General features: G+C 43.1%; 1 protein-coding gene and 1 non-coding gene across 2 annotated transcripts in view; both read left to right on the plus strand.

Annotated features, from left to right (window-relative positions):
• The window catches only part of LOC126184483 (dynein axonemal heavy chain 5), a 976,026-nt gene that overhangs the window by 69,582 nt on the left and 888,744 nt on the right, over positions 1 to 17,700 (plus strand). The window contains exon 3 of the mRNA XM_049926874.1: positions 16,237 to 16,338. Coding sequence (XP_049782831.1) covers positions 16,237 to 16,338 — 102 coding nt within the window. The remainder of the gene's footprint in view (positions 1 to 16,236; positions 16,339 to 17,700) is intronic.
• Trnas-cga (transfer RNA serine (anticodon CGA)) lies at positions 7,404 to 7,478 on the plus strand. Its single transcript has one exon. It is a non-coding gene; the product is annotated as a tRNA-Ser (tRNA).

The raw sequence follows: 17,700 nt of genomic DNA on the forward strand, positions 1-17,700 counted from the left end.
TCGACGAGTGATACCGGAATGGTAGATGTGTTGCTGTCTTCAGAAATTTACTGCAATGCAGCACCTAGAATCTCATTACTTGCTTACGAATACGGTATAGTTTCTTTTTTCTCTATTACGCTCTCGGTGTTGTCCAGAATAAACATTCTGTTGTGTGGTTCTTAAGCTTTCGCACAGCATACAGTCCTTATATTGACTTAGAAACCTGAAAATGATAAGAGGGCTTTCCTCACTCACTTGATGTCTTCTACTCTAACAGGATGTAACAAAAATCTACTACCAAACGTTCAAGACACATCTTTCACCCACAGAGGAAGGAAATGTCCTATATGGACATATGTGAAGAAATACTTTTCTCCATGTCATAACGCGTATTCTACAGCACTTCATTTTACACAAATTTGGAAAGCAAATAGTAACAGAATTTTCTGGAACATTGTAACGTATCTCTCTCTCTCTCTCTCGTGGGGTTCCTGCAGATGTCGCCGCATCCCACATACCCGTCACCAGCAGTTTGTATTTTCCTATATTTCCTCGTCTTCTTCTAATTTGATTTTTCTCATGGTCTCCTTTACCCCCTCTAATCAGGCAACCTTTGAACTTCGTCTACTCCATCTTCCCTGAGGATAGTACATTAAGATCTTTGGCCACCTGTCATCTGTCATTTGTACTGTCTGTCCGTAACAGACGAGCTGCCGTTCTTCCATTCTGTCTGTATTGCTGTCATGACTCTGGGTCATTTCACTAATCATTGTATTTCTTACGTGGCTTTGCCGAAATATTCCACACGATCTTCTGAGATAGTCCATTTCTACAACTCTCAATTTGTTTTTTCTTTTTCCAGTAAGATCCCAGAACTTGCATCCAAAGGTCATTATAGGATTTACAATACATCTATAGAGCTTCTTCTTTACTTTCCAACTTATTTTAGGAGTCAATAACAGTGCTGCTTCCCATGGACTACTCATTTCTGTGTTTCCCAATTACTTTTTCCGTCTTCCGATAGTACGCTACCGTAATATTTCAATTTTTACATGCCTTGACGTGCTGGCGCTGTACTATTATGTTCCATACATTTTCTTCACTGCACAGGTATTGAGTCTTTTGAAAATTTGCTTTCAGTACCCACTTATCATATTTCTCTAATAATTTGCTAATCACAAAGCAGATATCATCTTCTTCACTGACCACCACTACCTAGTCATCTCATAACAAGAAGGTGTACAAATATTAATTCTTTGTTGTCTGAATGCCCGTTCCGGCAGATTTTCTACTCTATAGGTTCAAATGGCTCTGAGCGCTATGGGACTTAACTTCTGAGGTCATCAGTCCCCTAGAACTACTTAAACCTAACTAACCTAAGGACATCACACACATCCTTGCCTGAGGCAGGACTCGAACCTGCGACCGTACTCTGTAGGTCTAGGGCTTTGTGGATGTACATTGTAAACAATGTAGGAGATACGAAGCATCCCTGTTTTAATCCTTTCGTAGTTTTGAAAGGCTTTAACTATTCTTCCAAAGTTTTTCCCCCTTAGTGTGTTTTAGTATTGCGCAATATTGGTACTCGTGAACTAAGTGGCTCTGTGAAACTACCTTCGATCTCATTTAATATAACAGCTACTGATCGGTGAAAGCTGCAACGACCCCCTTTAAAAAGCGTGAAATCTATCTGTGCGTATCATATTAAAAGATCTCAAAATGCTGTAAGAAATTCCCTGAATTATGTTGTTAACCTGTTCGTAATTTCCATGTTACTGGTTGAGAGCACCAGTGAGCACATTTCTTCTCACTACAGACTTTATTTCTGCTCACAAAATTGATTAGTTACTGTAATGGTTTCGACTAGGCTGTTCCAACACTGCATCGTGGGTCATGGACGATGGAGAGCCCGGCAGCTGACTCGCGGGCACGCGCAACTAGCACGGGCTACCCATCATGTAGCACTACTGTACGCGTTCTGCACGTGCGTGAATCACTAGGCCATCCGTGATCACTGCCACGAGGCCAAGACAGTAAGGTCACGTACGCTATGCTGCAGCTGCCTGACTGCCTGTATGTCATCTCTCTGTCAACCCCCGCTCACCACAGCCCGTGGGCATCCGACTGCCCGCGGGCGGCCATTCGGGCTGGAACAGCTTCTAGTCATTATACACTCCTGGAAATTGAAATAAGAACACCGTGAATTCATTGTCCCAGGAAGGGGAAACTTTATTGACACATTCCTGGGGTCAGATACATCACATGATCACACTGACAGAACCACAGGCACATAGACACAGGCAACAGAGCATGCACAATGTCGGCACTAGTACAGTGTATATCCACCTTTCGCAGCAATGCAGGCTGCTCCCATGGAGACGATCGTAGAGATGCTGGATGTAGTCCTGTGGAACGGCTTGCCATGCCATTTCCACCTGGCGCCTCAGTTGGACCAGCGTTCGTGCTGGACGTGCAGACCGCGTGAGACGACGCTTCATCCAGTCCCAAACATGCTCAATGGGGGACAGATCCGGAGATCTTGCTGGCCAGGGTAGTTGACTTACACCTTCTAGAGCACGTTGGGTGGCACGGGATACATGCGTACGTGCATTGTCCTGTTGGAACAGCAAGTTCCCTTGCCGGTCTAGGAATGGTAGAACGATGGGTTCGATGACGGTTTGGATGTACCGAGCACTATTCAGTGTCCCCTCGACGATCACCAGTGGTGTACGGCCAGTGTAGGAGATCGCTCCCCACACCATGATCCCGGGTGTTGGCCCTGTGTGCCTCGGTCGTATGCAGTCCTGATTGTGGCGCTCACCTGCACGGCGCCAAACACGCATACGACCATCATTGGCACCAAGGCAGAAGCGACTCTCATCGCTGAAGACGACACGTCTCCATTCGTCCCTCCATTCACGCCTGCCGCGACACCACTGGAGGCGGGCTGCACGATGTTGGGGCGTGAGCGGAAGATGGCCTAACGGTGTGCGGGACCGTAGCCCAGCTTCATAGCTTCATGGAGACGGTTGCGAATGGTCCTCGCCGATACCCCAGGAGCAACAGTGTCCCTAATTTGCTGGGAAGTGGCGGTGCGGTCCCCTACGGCACTGCGTAGAATCCTACGGTCTTGGCGTGCATCCGTGCGTCGCTGCGGTCCGGTCCCAGGTCGACGGGCACGTGCACCTTCCGCCGACCACTGGCGACAACATCGATGTACTGTGGAGACCTCACGCCCCACGTGTTGAGCAATTCGGCGGTACGTCCACCCGGCCACCCGCATGCCCACTATACGCCCTCGCTCAAAGTCCGTCAACTGCACATACGGTTCACGTCCACGCTGTCGCAGCATGCTACCAGTGTTAAAGACTGCGATGGAGCTCCGTATGCCACGGCAAACTGGCTGACACTGACGGCGGCGGTGCACAAATGCTGCGCAGCTAGCGCCATTCGACGGCCAACACCGCGGTTCCTGGTGTGTCCGCTGTGCCGTGCGTGTGATCATTGCTTGTACAGCCCTCTCGCAGTGTCCGGAGCAAGTATGGTGGGTCTGACACACCGGTGTCAATGTGTTCTTTTTTCCATTTCCAGAAGTGTAGATACCCCATAAATATTGTTTGGCCGTAAGTACGAGCCTCAAAGAAATGATGAGTTTAGCATGCTTTGATGCAGGCGGCGGCCAAGCAACATACACTGAAGAGCCAAAGAAACTGATACACCTGCCTAATATCGTGTATGGCCCCAGCGAGCACGCAAAAGTGCCGCAACACGACCTGACATGGACTCGACTAAAATCTGAAGTAGTGCTAGAGGGAACTGACACCTTGAATGTTGCAGAGGTGTCCACAAGTCTGTAAGAGTTCGATGGAGTTTACAAGGCATCCCAGATATGCTCAATAATGTTCATTTCTGGGCAGTTTGGTGGTCAGCAGAAGTGTTGAAACTCAGGAGAGTGTTCCTGTAGCAATTCGGGACGTGTGAGGTGTTGCATTGTCTTGTTGGAATTGCCGAAGTCTATCGGAATGCACAATGAACTTGAATGGAAGCAGATGATCGGACAAGATGCTTAATACGTGTCACCCGCCAAAGTCGTATCTAGACGTATGAGGTGTCCCATGTCACTCCAGCTGCACACACCCCACACCGTTACAGAACGTCCATCAGCTTGAACAGTCTCCTGCTGACATGTAGGTTCCATGGATTCATGAGGTTGTCTCCATGCCCGTACACGTCCATCCGCTCGATGCAATTTGAAACGATACTCGACCGACTAGGCAACATGTTTCTAATCATCAACAGTGCAATGTCGATGTGGACGGGACCAGGCGAGGCGTAAAGCATTGTGTCGTGCAGTCGTGGGCCTTCAGCTCCGAAAGCCCATATCGAATGGTTCGCACGCTGACACTTGCAGATGGCCCAGCACTGAGATCTGCAGCAATTTGCGGAAGGGTTGCACTTCTGTCACGTTGAACGATTCTCTTCAGTAGTCGTTGGTCCCGTTCCTGCGCGATATTTTTCCAGCCGAAGCGATGTCAGAGATTTGATATTCACGGTACACTGGTGAAATACTCGTGCGGTAATATCCCCACTTCATCGCTACCTCAGAGATGCTGTGTCCCATCGCTTGTGCGCCGAATTTAACACCACGTTCAAACTCACTTAAATCTTGACAACCTGCCATTGTAGCAGCAGTAACCGATCTAACAACTGCCTCAGGCACTTGTCTTGTTCTAGGCACTACAGTCTGGAACCGCGCGACCGCTACGGTCGCAGGTTCGAATCCTGCCTCGGGCATGGATGTGTGTGATGTTCTTAGGTTAGTTACGTTTAAGTAGTTCTAAGTTCTAGGGGACTGATGACTTGAGAAGTTAAGTCCCATAGTGCTCAGAGCCATTTGAACCTTTTTGAACTTCTCTTGTATACACTGTGTGATCAAAAGTATCCGAACACCTGGCTCAAAATGAGTTACACGTTCGTGGCGCCCTCCATCGATAATGCTGGAATTCAGTATGGTGTTGGCCCACCCTTAGCCTTCACGACAGCTTCCACTCTCGTAGACATACGTTCAATCAGGTGCTGGAAGGTTTCGTAGCGAATGGCAGCCCATACTTCACGGAATGCTGCACTGAGGAGAGGTATCGATGTCGATCGGTGAGGCCTGGAACGAAGTCGGCGTTCCAAAACATCCCAAAGGTGTTCTATAGGATTCAGGTCAGGAAGCTGTGCAGGCCAGTCCATTACAGGGATTTTACTGTCGTGTAACCACACCGCCACAGTCCGTGCACTATGAACAGATACTTGACAGTGTTGAAAGATGCAATCGCCATCCCCGAATTGCTCTTCAACAGTGGTAAGCAAGAGGCAGCTTAAAACACCATTGTAGGCCTGTGCTGTGATAGTGCCACGCAAAACAACAAGGGGTGCAAGCACCCTCCATGAAAAACACGACCACACCATAACACCAATGCCTCCGAATTTTACAGTTGGCACTACATACGATGGCAGATGACGTTTACCCGGCATTCGTCACAGCCACACTCTACCATCAAATCCCCACATTGTGTACCGTAATTCGTCACTCCACACAACGTTTTTCCACTGTTCAATCGTCCAATGTTTACGCTCCTTACACCAAGCGGGTCATCGTTTGACATTTACCGGCGTGATGTGTGGCCTACGAGGAGCCGCTCGATCATGAAATCCAAGTTTTCTCACCTCCCCTAACTGTCATAGTATTTGCAGTGAATCCTGATGCAGTTTGGAATTACTATGTGATGGTCTGGATAGATGCCTGCCTATTACACATTACGAACCTCTTCAACTGTCAGCGGACCGAGCGAGGTGGCGCAGTGGTTAGCACACTGGACTCGCATTCGGGAGGACGACGGTTCAATCCCGTCTCCGGCCATCATGATTTAGGTTTTCCGTGATTTCCCTAAATCGCTTTAGGCAAATGCCGGGATGGTTCCTTTGAAAGGGCACGGCCGATTTCCTTCCTCATCTTTCCCTCACCCGAGTTTGCGCTCCGTCTCTAATGACCTCGTTGTCGACGGGACGTTAAACACTAATCTGCTCCTCCTCCTCCTCAACTCCCGGCGGTCTCTGTGAGTCAACAGACGAGGTCGGTCTGTACATTTTTTGTGCTCTAAATGTCCCTTCACGTTTCCACTTCACTATCCCATCGGAAACAGTGGATCTAGGGATGTTTAGGAGAGTGGAAATCTCGTGTACTGAGGTATGACACAAATGACACCCAATCACTTGACCACGTTCGAAGTCCGTGAGTTCCGCGGATCGCCCCATTCTGCTCTCTCACGATGTCTAACGACTACTGAGGTCGCTGAAATGAAGTACCTGGCAGTAGGTGGCAGCACAATACACCTAATATGAAAAACGTTTGGTTTTGGGGATATGGTGGTGGCTGTTGGGATGTTTAAGGGGGACTAAACAGCTAAGGTCATCAGTCCCTTTGGGGGTGTCCGGATACTTTTGATCACAGAGTGTAAGCGTTGCCGACCGCAGCGCCATATGCTGCCTGTTTACATATCTCTGTATTTGATTATGGATGCCTACACTAATTTCTTTGGTGCTTCAGTGTATATGGGCATTTGATAATGATAAAGCAGCGTAGTCCAGTGCACTTAAACAAATCTGTGAGCATTGACTGAAATAAACCATACAGTGTGAAGCAATGCGTTTACTGTGGCTATTAGACAGTAAAATGACAAAAATATAAGATTAAAAATATCGTTCACGGAATTTTAAACCGCATTTTCAGAAAATTTGGTGTGATAATCCATCTGTAGGTTTTGGCCTTTGTCCGTCGAGTTTCCGAGACAGTACACGCAAGAGCGAGACTTTGGAAAATTTTCAGTGTTCCAATTACAGTGATCCATTGTTGAGTGTGAAGTAGTTTTGCAGAGTGTCCAGTTTCGGAATCGTCAGTGCACTGAATTTCAGAAACGAAGCAGTATTTTCACTAAATACTATTTTGCGTTCGGATCTAAGTGACAGTGTTTTTTTCTTTTTTTCTTAATAAAAAGAAAAGGGTACCCTCCGCTAAATTCTTTGCTTGAAGACTATGAATTAATGTTAACTGTTACTATAATTTCATTGAAAAGCAAAAGAAACTGATGAGTTGTTTTAGTTCAGTATTTCTGTTGAGCGTTTACGTGTTTTTGTGTGATGATTGTACGGGGCTTAGGGCATTTTGAAGTGACAGTACTATATTTCAGAGTTGCTATTTGATCTGTTTACCTTACCATTCGCGGGCAAGTGCTCTACCAACTGAGCTACCCAAGCACGACTCACGCACCGTCCTCACAGCTTTACTTCTGCCAGTACCTCGTCTCCTACCTAGTTTGGAAGGTAGGAGACGAGGTACTGGCAGAAGTAAAGCTGTGAGGACGGGCCGTGAGTCGTGCTTGGGTAGCTCAGTTGGTAGAGCACTTGCCCGCGAAAGGCAAAGGTCCCGAGTTCAAGTCTCGGTCCGGCATACAGTTTTAATCTGCCAGGAAGTTTCATATCAGCGCACACACCACTGCAGAGTGAAAATCTCATCCTGGAATGTTATACATGTTTCTTTCAAATAAGTACAGTATTTGTTTTTTCTCATAATTGGTACATTTTGTAAACACAGTTTTCTGGATTCATTGACTTTACACATCCACTAATAACATTACTCCATTAAAGCATCATTCAGAATAAACACTTCTTCAGAAAAAAATTTTCAGTAAAATGTGAATTAACCTTTACTAATCAATAGTAAATGGTTCTCTAACTATCGCTGTCTTTACTCAACTCATATTCCTAAACAGCAATCATTATAAGGCACTTTAGACTCAAATTCACTCAAGCATCTCTCTTTACCATACAAGTTCTTTGCTTCTGATCATAAATCATTCCAACTTTACTGTCAAATACTAATAGATACATTTCTCAACTTCAGAAAATCGTTACATATTAAGGCTAACACCTACTGTTTCATAAGCTTTACATAATGTAGACAAGTACACGACGAATGAAAAATTACTGAAAACATTTACAATAACTGCCTCAGTTTGCAGTTGTCATAAAATACCCAACATGTTTACCTTCATCTCTGTACGAAATTTCTGGTCTTTGTACACTGACAATCATAACAGTACTCCCTCCAGTCTGAAATAGGTAGAAGCACATTTAATCACACATTTTACATTACCTTATTCTTCAAAACTTTGACATATTCTCCTCGCTCATTCCTCATCCACTATTGAGTATTGTCCTCAATAGTACTGAAATTTGTTCAAAAATAGTTTGTCAATAACTCTTTATCTCCTACAAAACACTATGTACACCATACAGACAAGATAGTGAAGAAAGAACAGGTGATAGCAAAAGTTCTGAATGTAGAAGAGGTAGGTTGACAACACGAAAACGAAAAGGAAATAATACTGCCAACAACTCGGGCTACTGCAATGTTTATTCTGGAAATAGACATAATAATTATTTCTTTCCGATTGGGAATAACATCTACAAAGCACATACATCTGAACCACAATCAAGTAAGCAAGAAACTTTTTCGCCAAAGACTGCCATCCCTCTTATCGGTCGTCCTGATGATTTCTCAACAACGCTGCTGCTACGGTCGCAGGTTCGAATCCTGCCTCGGGCACGGATGTGTGTGATGTCCTTAGGTTAGTTACGTTTAAGTAGTTCTAAATTCTAGGGGACTGATGACCTCAGATGTTAAGTCCCATTGTGCTCAGAGCCATATTTTTGAACCATTAATTAATCCGTCTACTAGTAACAAGTCGTTTCCACCGGTATGTTTATAGTACCTCTGCCACTGACATGTTGCTGTGTTGGCTGCTGGGTTACAAAGGGATTTGCTAGCGGATTTAAGTTACGTTTTGGCAGTCTGCAAATGCTAGCACCATTACAGACTGCTATTAGTTTTCCTCATCGCCTACTCGCCATTTTCCGTAACTTTCCGTTCATTCGGTTGTCTGGAATGGTGTTTTGCCCTCTCAGCTGATTGCTGGTTTTGATAAATGTCATTCCTGTTCCTGTCGTAATTTCTATATCCAGTAAAACCCCCTCGTCCTCTGGACCTTCCTCTGTGATATTTATATTTCTGCACACCTACTCTGTTGACTTGTACTTCATTTTGCCTAGTAGGAGCCGTATAATCTCTATTATTATTGTCCTCTCCCTTCAAAAAATTCTGTTACCTTTCCAAATAACCATTGAACCTGTTAATGTCCTCCGTGGGTGCATTAATTATCTTATTTCTGCAGTAAAAAGGCAACTTGTTTTCTAACCCCATTATAATTTGTTCCCTTTCTAACGTGGTAGACAATTAAGACAAAATAGTACCCACTTCTGCACAAATCTCTTAATACCGTTCTTTCTTTGGGTTAATTTTTTCACCTGACAAAAACCTGTTTAATAGTTCCATCTGTTTTCTTTTACCACAGTATTCCTCAAACAAAGCCTGTTTGAATATCCCCATGCTGGCATATTTGTCTAAAGCTAATTTTCCCCAAACACGAACTTCTCCCATAAGATTAGATATCACAAAGCGTATTTTCTGTTTGTCATTCCATGAGCTAGACAACACATCCACAGAATCACTCCAGAACTTTTTGGGATGTAAACTCTTATTGCGATCAAATCTCAAACACTGTATATGTTTAAACATAGGCAATTTCAGATGATTCTGCAACACTATGTATTATTACATGACAACTGCTGTTAGCAATTCTCTGTTCTACATTTGTTAGTCTAATACCATACTCTTGTAGTCTGCCATTCACTGCTGTACTAAATTCTGACAAGTTAGTTTCTAACTCAGTTATCCTTGCACACACATGTCACCAAACAATTTACATTTGTCACTTTCCTCCTCAATTATATCAACCATAATTTTATGATCCTCATTGTACTGTTTATTCAAGTCTGCTCTTAACTGTTCACCTAGCTGTTTACTTGCTTTATATGGGTAGTTAGTTTACCTTTTGCTGTTACAATATAGTCCTTACATTATTGTTTCGCGCAGCAAATTTGTCCTTTCACGCTTTCATTAAGCTGTAATATCTCACTTTTTACAGTCACTTAAGCCTGAAGTTCTGTGATCCACTTCCCCCAGAATTCCCTATTTAAAGTTTTTCAATATATTATCAAACTCTTCTGATTGTTTTATGAACCTCTGATTAATTTCTGAAACTAATCTACTTATTTTACTATCTACACAAGACCCAAATTTATTTATTTTACTTCTGACACCCCCCGCCGGTTTCATAATGTTTTGGAACATGGTTGCAATACTACCTTTCTGCTCGCCAGCCTCCAATTCTGGCTCTATTTTCGAACCAGTGAACGTAAATGGTACTAATTTAACATTAGGACTGCGTGCCTGTTTCCTACTTATTTCTTGAGTAGGAGTACTTATATCTTTACCACCAACTTCACAGCTTGACTCCCTTTTTATTTTCTCCACAAGACCTGGTGCCAATTTAACATCAGCTTCCACCGCGTTTTGCTCACCACTTAACCTATAAGTGTCAGATATCTTAATTTTTATAAACAAAAAAGTTAAAATGGCTCTGAGCACTATGGGACTTAACATCTGAGGTCATCAGTCCCCTAGAACTTAGAACTAAACCTAACTAACCTACGGACATCACATACTCGTACATCCATGCCCGAGGCAGGATTCGAACCTGCAACCATGCGGTCGCGCGGTTCAAGACTGTAGCGCCTAGAACCGCTCGGCCACCCCGGCCGGCTTTTATAAACACTGCCATTAATTTGAAACACATAAAAACCAAAATTTCCTCTCCTACTATCATCTGCAAGTACTGAATCATAAAATTTTACATCCTCCTTCCTTTCACTTATTATAGGCTTATCACTTTTCTCCATGTTGACCAGTTTCCTTCCACACTCACACACCAAACGAAGCAAAACACTATTAGCTTTTTCTCCACGAGATGCTACCGCGAGTCCGTCCGCCAGAGGCTGCCATCTCCGGTCGAGTTTCTGGGACTCCACAGCGCCTTCTACGGCTGCCAACCGTTCCTACTGCCGATCTGCTACGGACGCTGCTCTCCGCTGCTTTCGTCGGAGTTCCTGTAGTTCGCTGTCCTCTGTGCCTGCTGTGTCCTGTCCCTCCGCTAACACTGGTCACAGCATCTGCACTGGATTTAAGTCTTTCTTCTATCACTTCAGTTCAAAAGTTTATCTGCACGCGCGTGGGTCTTTCTAGCACTGCTGCTTTTTAAGTTCATTCGACACTGAGCTTATTATATGAAGCTATCCAACTGATTGTAGTATCAATTGATACTATAATGAGTAAATTACAGTCCCTAACTTAGTTTCACAATGACAGCACGGTTATTGTTTCCAGAATGGGATTTACACTCTGCGGCGGAGTGTGCGGTGATATGAAACTTCCTGGCAGATTAAAACTGTGTACCGGACCGAGGTCCGAACTCGAGACCTTTGCCTTTTCACGGGCAAATGTTCTACCAACTTTTTTTTTTGCATTTTGTTCGTTATTGTTTCTTGTATTTGGTCGTAGAGAACGACACATGACGTCCATTGAAGTTTGTTGTTGATCCTCTCAATCAGTTTTTTTATTACAGGAGCCAGCCAGTTCTCGGACCGAACACGCTGAGCTACCGTGCCGGCACCAACTAAGCTACCCAAGCACGACTCACGACCCACCCTCACAACTTCAGTTCTGCCAGTACCTCGTCTCTTACCTTCCATACTTCATAGAAGCTTTTCTGCGAACCTTGAAGAACTAGCACTCCTGGAAGAAAGGATATTGCGGAGACGTGACTTAGCCACAGCCTGGGGGATGTTTCCAGTTGGTAGAGCACTTGCCCCCGAAAAGCAAAGTTCCCGCGTTCGTGTCTGGGTCTGGTACACGGTGTTTATATGCCAGGAAGTTTCATAACGGCTATTATGTGTTATATGTACAAATTTATATCTCCGAGAGTACTGAAGTTACTGATTTGAAATTTGGGGTAAAATGGCTCTGAGCACTATGGGACTTAACATCTGAGGACATGTGAACCGTGTAGCACGCAGCGTTAAGCAAGTATACTGCTCATTCGGCCCGGTAGTAAGCGTCAGCGGTACTAGCGTAATAACTAAAATCTGCTCTCGTCACGGCTCCGCGGCAAGGTACGCTGTCAGTGCAAGCAGGGCCGCATCTTGAGGGGGAAAGTCGGGGTGTGTGCCCCGGCCGGCAGTTTCATGGGGGGGGGGGGGAGGGGGGGGAGGCAAACTGATATTCTTGAAGAAAAACCTTGTATCACAAAGCTCCTAACGTCCACCGCACGTTAGTCTACCGAGTGTTCATATGATTTTGAAACGCACATCCCTGTTGGTTTTCGGACATTTTTGAGCATGTTTTAAGTTGATTTCTGAACGAAACATAAGTTGATTTTTGAATCCGTGCGTTATGTACGTGACGTCTCTGCCAGTTGCTTTTAGAAACAAGAAATGGTTCAAATGGCTCTAGGCAGTATGGGACTTAACATCTGAGGTCATCAGTCCCCTAGACTTTACAACTACTTAAACCTAACTAACCTAAAGACATCACACACATCCATGCCCGAGGGAGGATTCGAACCTGCGACCGTAGCAGCAGCGCGGTTCCGGACTGAGGCGCCTAGAACCGCTCGGCCACAGCAGCCGGCAGAAACAAAAAACTTCCCCGCAGACAAAAGGGAGGGGGCTATACGAGCTGAACCAAATAAACCTGTTCGGGTAAATGCCAATCTCTGTTTGCTTACGTGGTTGATTGGGTGTGCCAATGACGAGCGTTGTTGTAATTATTAACGAAATCCATAAATCCAGACTACTGCAGTGGAAATAAACGACTAACCGGAATAAGAAGTAAGAAAATTACATATTATCTTCTCGGTGTAGTCAAGGAAATGAAATTATGACAGAAAATTTGTACCAAAATGCCATACTACTGAGGGCCAGTTGTACATTCCCAGTTAGCAGCCGCTAAAGTTCTATTCTCGGAATAGCGCGGAAAATGCATTGTGCGAACACATAATAACGCCGAACCGGAGAATAAACGCAATACAACTGAACCGGTAGTTCTGGCAGGGTTAGTGAAGTTAACCGGAGAATAAGTTTTGACAGTGGTTCAAATGGTTTAAATGGCTCTAAACACTATGGGACTCAACATCTGAGGTCATCAGTCCCCTAGAACTTAGAACTACTTAAACCTAACTAACCTAAGGACATCACACACATCCATGCCCGAGGCAGGATTCGAACCTGCGACCGTATCAGTCACGCGGTTCCGGACTGAAGTGCCTAGAACCGCACGGCCACCGCGGCCGGCTTTTTGACAGTGGCAGCAGTAGTTACAGAATTATTAATGACAAGATTGTCTGTTAGAACGAGGAAGGAGAAGAAATGGGGACACCACACAAATTATATGGAATAATATGACGATTCCAAATTTATATATAGATTTCGTACTACTACTGCTACTACTACTACATGTCAATCTCATGCTTGAAACATTGGAGCATATAAATGAAATGTGAAACTATTTCCTAACATAAAACATTCTGCTTGTAGTAGGCGTAATAGGCATTTGATATTGGTTCTTCGTGAATTATATTCTGTTCAGTTATTTATGTAAATGAGATAGATAAAAATGAATATTTGTGCCAAAACAGTCTCGCTTATTTCACGTGTGTCACAACTGCTGCATTAGTAGAAAGGTCTATTTCGTTTTCTCTAGCAGACTGTAACAAAATAGACGTAATCAAACCGAGAAGCCACAGCAATCTTGGGCACTGTTCGTATTAACAGTTTTTTCGGTATTAGACTACGATATTTTGATTTTTCATGTAGCAATACATTTTGACGAACTCTGATGAGGTAATAGATTCTTTCGCAGAAAGGAAAGCACGCCGTAAAAAGGCTGCACCAAGATTAGAGAGAAAAAAGAAAAAATATCTAGGACCTAAGGATTTAGGAAATGTGTACTGTCTTGCTTGTCTCTTGTCTTCACTGCTTTTATGTTTCCTGCATTTAATTTTATGTCACACACAAGGGAAAATTATTAGACAACAGGCAATAGAAAGTGCAAATTTTCTGAAGAGTTCTTATTCTCCCGGTTACAAGTAATCCCAACCAGTAGTAACTGTAAGTTTCTTTTTAAGAGGGGTAGTATGTCAAACCGGCCGATTAGGAGCAGGAGAGACACAACAGACTATTTTAATTTTCGCTGTCCTGAATAAAGGTTTAATGTTTCCATTGAAAAATATACTCGTTTGAATCCTACAGCGCAAAATACAGTGTCGTGCGAATGCTGTGTGAAGATGCGTGATACTGCACTTTGGCACACTTAAGATCAAGTAAGATGTCTTACATTTCCTCGAAGATATATATTTTATGTATCAAACTCTTCAGAAAGATATGAGCTACAAAATGAACATTTTTTGAAAAACCGATTTTTTAAAAATATTTCTGACGTTCTATCTCAAACGCTCGAGGGGGAGGGAGGGGTTTGGGGGCCGCCACTATCAATTGTTTGCCCGGTTCGGGAATACCGTTGATGCGGGGCTAAATGCAAGATGACAACTCGTACTTTGCTACGTTGCAACTAGTAAACAGTGCTCGCAAAGTCCGCAACGATCATTTAATCTTAAACAGTTGATGCTACTTTTATGTGTAACGAAATGAAATGAGTTCTCTCAATATTTTTCAGCATTGCCGTCGATGAAATGCAACACACAACACACGTGGGGAACCTAATAATCTCAACTTAACGAGATATAACTAAGAATACATGTTGAAGATTTCAAAAAAAGCAAAGTTTTATGTGGTACAGTCAGTTTTTGTGGGTTCCCATAATTTATCCTCTATGAAGGGTGTGGAAAATGAATTATAAGACGAAAAAGATTTACGGACCCGTAAAGTACACCAGGTTTTTTTCTGTGTGTGAGGAATGTAGCCATACCTTGACTTTATATGAGGATAAGTAAATAGTTTCTTGACCCCTCCGGAGCGAAAACTTGCAGAAACTAACATTGAGTTTCTTATGCCTTAAATTCTTTTGTGTGCACATATACGATACGAAGAGCTTGATCTGCTTAATGGTCTCAGTTCACTTCAGATCCAGATTTGTGGCTGAAGTATATACGTCAAACGTGAAAGCAGACACATTGTTTGCGATACTGCACCTGTGACTGTGTGCTGGTGTAAACGGGATGATATACACAAAATGAGAAATTATTTCGAGTTGCGATTTTTTAATGAGTCGTAATGGACAATGTGGCGACAGGGAACAGCGGAAGACAGGGAACAGCGGAACTCATCAGCAGAAGAAGCGTTCTCCTGAAGATGCGAACAGTTGGATCGCCGAAATATTGAATCGAGCTGATTTTAGGACCCGGCAGCAAACCCGAGGAGACTTTCAAGAACATGTTTATTCGATTAGGCACTTTCATTTCATACACGACCGGTGGCTACCTGAAACGTCGTGAATCTATTCAGGCTCAATGTAGAGCGCCTTGCGCCTAAATAGCTTCACGACGCTTTAGATAGCCATACTTGATAGTGGCCTTCGGCGATCGAAACCTGTCGTGTATAAAATAAGAGCAAGTGGCACTGAAATTCTATTCAAATCATTCTGTACAGTTACAGATGACCTATACTTTCATGCTAAAAATTATAGACAAAAAAATTAAGACGAGGACTTCAGCTATTTGTTGGCAGATGTCTTGGCAAAGTGTTTCTGGGAGTTTTTTGAGACGGATGAACAAAGCAGCACCAAGAAGACGTTGGGCAGGCCATGAAATAGTAACGCCAAACTCTACTTCTTGGAGAACTGTCACAGATGTATCAATGCCAGTAATCCACAGGAGAGAGAAAAGTGACGGAGAGCAACTCTTCAGCACAGTCGTCATGCCTTATTAGCCACTGCAGCTTTGAAATGGTAGTTTTTCAATGGCTGCTGTTACTGCTTTGTCAACACTCTTTCTGCTGATTCTGTTGTTATTCTGTTGACAGGAATTCTCTGACACTGCGATGAAACTTACATACAAAAACTACAATTTTCACAGGAACCCCGCATTGCTAGTCATGTCATTTACAACCAATCCACCTCCCAAAACGAAATACCTTAGCATATAATTAAGTAGGTTTTTATCTTTCCTTTATGCCAATACTTACTATCTAAGTGACATAATACTTATTAAAATACTTAAATGCGGATTTTCTTTACAGCTGGACGAGATAAATCAGTTATTCCTTCCACACATGAGGAACAAGCTGCTGTGGTTCTTTCAAGAAGTGGAGGAGCCAGAGATACCCGCCACAACGGAAGCGGTAAGACAAGGTCAACGTCCTCGACTCCTATCGGATAGTTTATTTTTAATAAATGCACAATGAGATCAGAAGCAGATTAACATTTCATATCCAAACTGTAGACACATGGAAATATCTGTGTAATTTTTAGTCATTATAATCGTTAGGAAAGTTACTGAACCGTACAGGAATGAGACTTCAATGAACATTCCTCGGTTCAGCGTAGTGTTATGGCCAGTATTAATGGACGTGTGTCGTCATCCTTGTTTTCTTTCGTTAGAATATCCCTCACTGAAGTGGATGAGAACTAATTCACGAGCAGGAAGAGTTCACTTCTCTGCATGGCCAACTTCTTACAGATTATCTGTTGTTTTCATAACTCTGGTCTGGAAAAATCTACAACTAGTGTAGGTTAATGCTTACAAAGAAGAAGACAGCAACCAGCCACTATTAATACTGCTATTTATTTAGGTAAATAGCGCCGTTACCGGATTCGAACTGGCAAGTTTATCACCAGACGACTGTTCACATGATCTGCAAGTTACACTTTACATTATCGTCCGTTTTCGATTTTTATTCTTCCACAGTGGCGAAGTATTTTTGATGTGTTGTTGCCCTACGGTAGAAAACAGTGTTAGAAGCACCCTATGTGATAATAACTAACCTCCAAACGATGAAATACAGAGTAAATAAATATGTGAGCTTAAGCGGTTATGGTACTTACGTCGAAAATTCCGCGCGATTTTGTTGCGAAGTTGGAGTATTGAATTCTTCGAATTTTCCAAAATGCACTTACGTAATTTGCACATCAACATCTTGTGCAAAGCACCACACACACACACCAAAAGGAATTTGCCACATGTGAAGTTATCAAAAAGATTGCAGATTTACAGATACAACAGTATCAGAAACGTTCTCTCTCAGAGACATCACAATATACAGACTGCCTTGATTTCACAGTATGACTGTTTTTAAAGAATAACATAACATAATGAAAATTAAAACACAAAGATAAACCTTACATTATGAGCATATAAATTTACAGATGAAGTTGACAGATGTAGTAACCAGCTTGTGTGAATGCTACTTTTATGGTATTATGTAAATACTGTGCTAGATACAAGGAGCAACATAGAGGTGAGATAAAATGAATAATATGACAGTAACAATTATATTAACATCTATGGTGCACTGAAATTTTGAATCAAGTATAGTAGCAGTAAAGTACTTTTTTCTTCAAGGAATCAAGGTAGCATTACAAGTATTTATATTACAAAGAATACCATATTCAGTGAGCATGAATTGCAAATAAATTGGGAAAATGTGATGGCCAGTTGTATGAATGTTACTTATATGGTATTGTGTAAATACAATGCAATAAAC

This window comes from Schistocerca cancellata, chromosome 4 (genome assembly GCF_023864275.1).
Source record: "Schistocerca cancellata isolate TAMUIC-IGC-003103 chromosome 4, iqSchCanc2.1, whole genome shotgun sequence".
Taxonomy (NCBI): domain Eukaryota; kingdom Metazoa; phylum Arthropoda; class Insecta; order Orthoptera; family Acrididae; genus Schistocerca; species Schistocerca cancellata.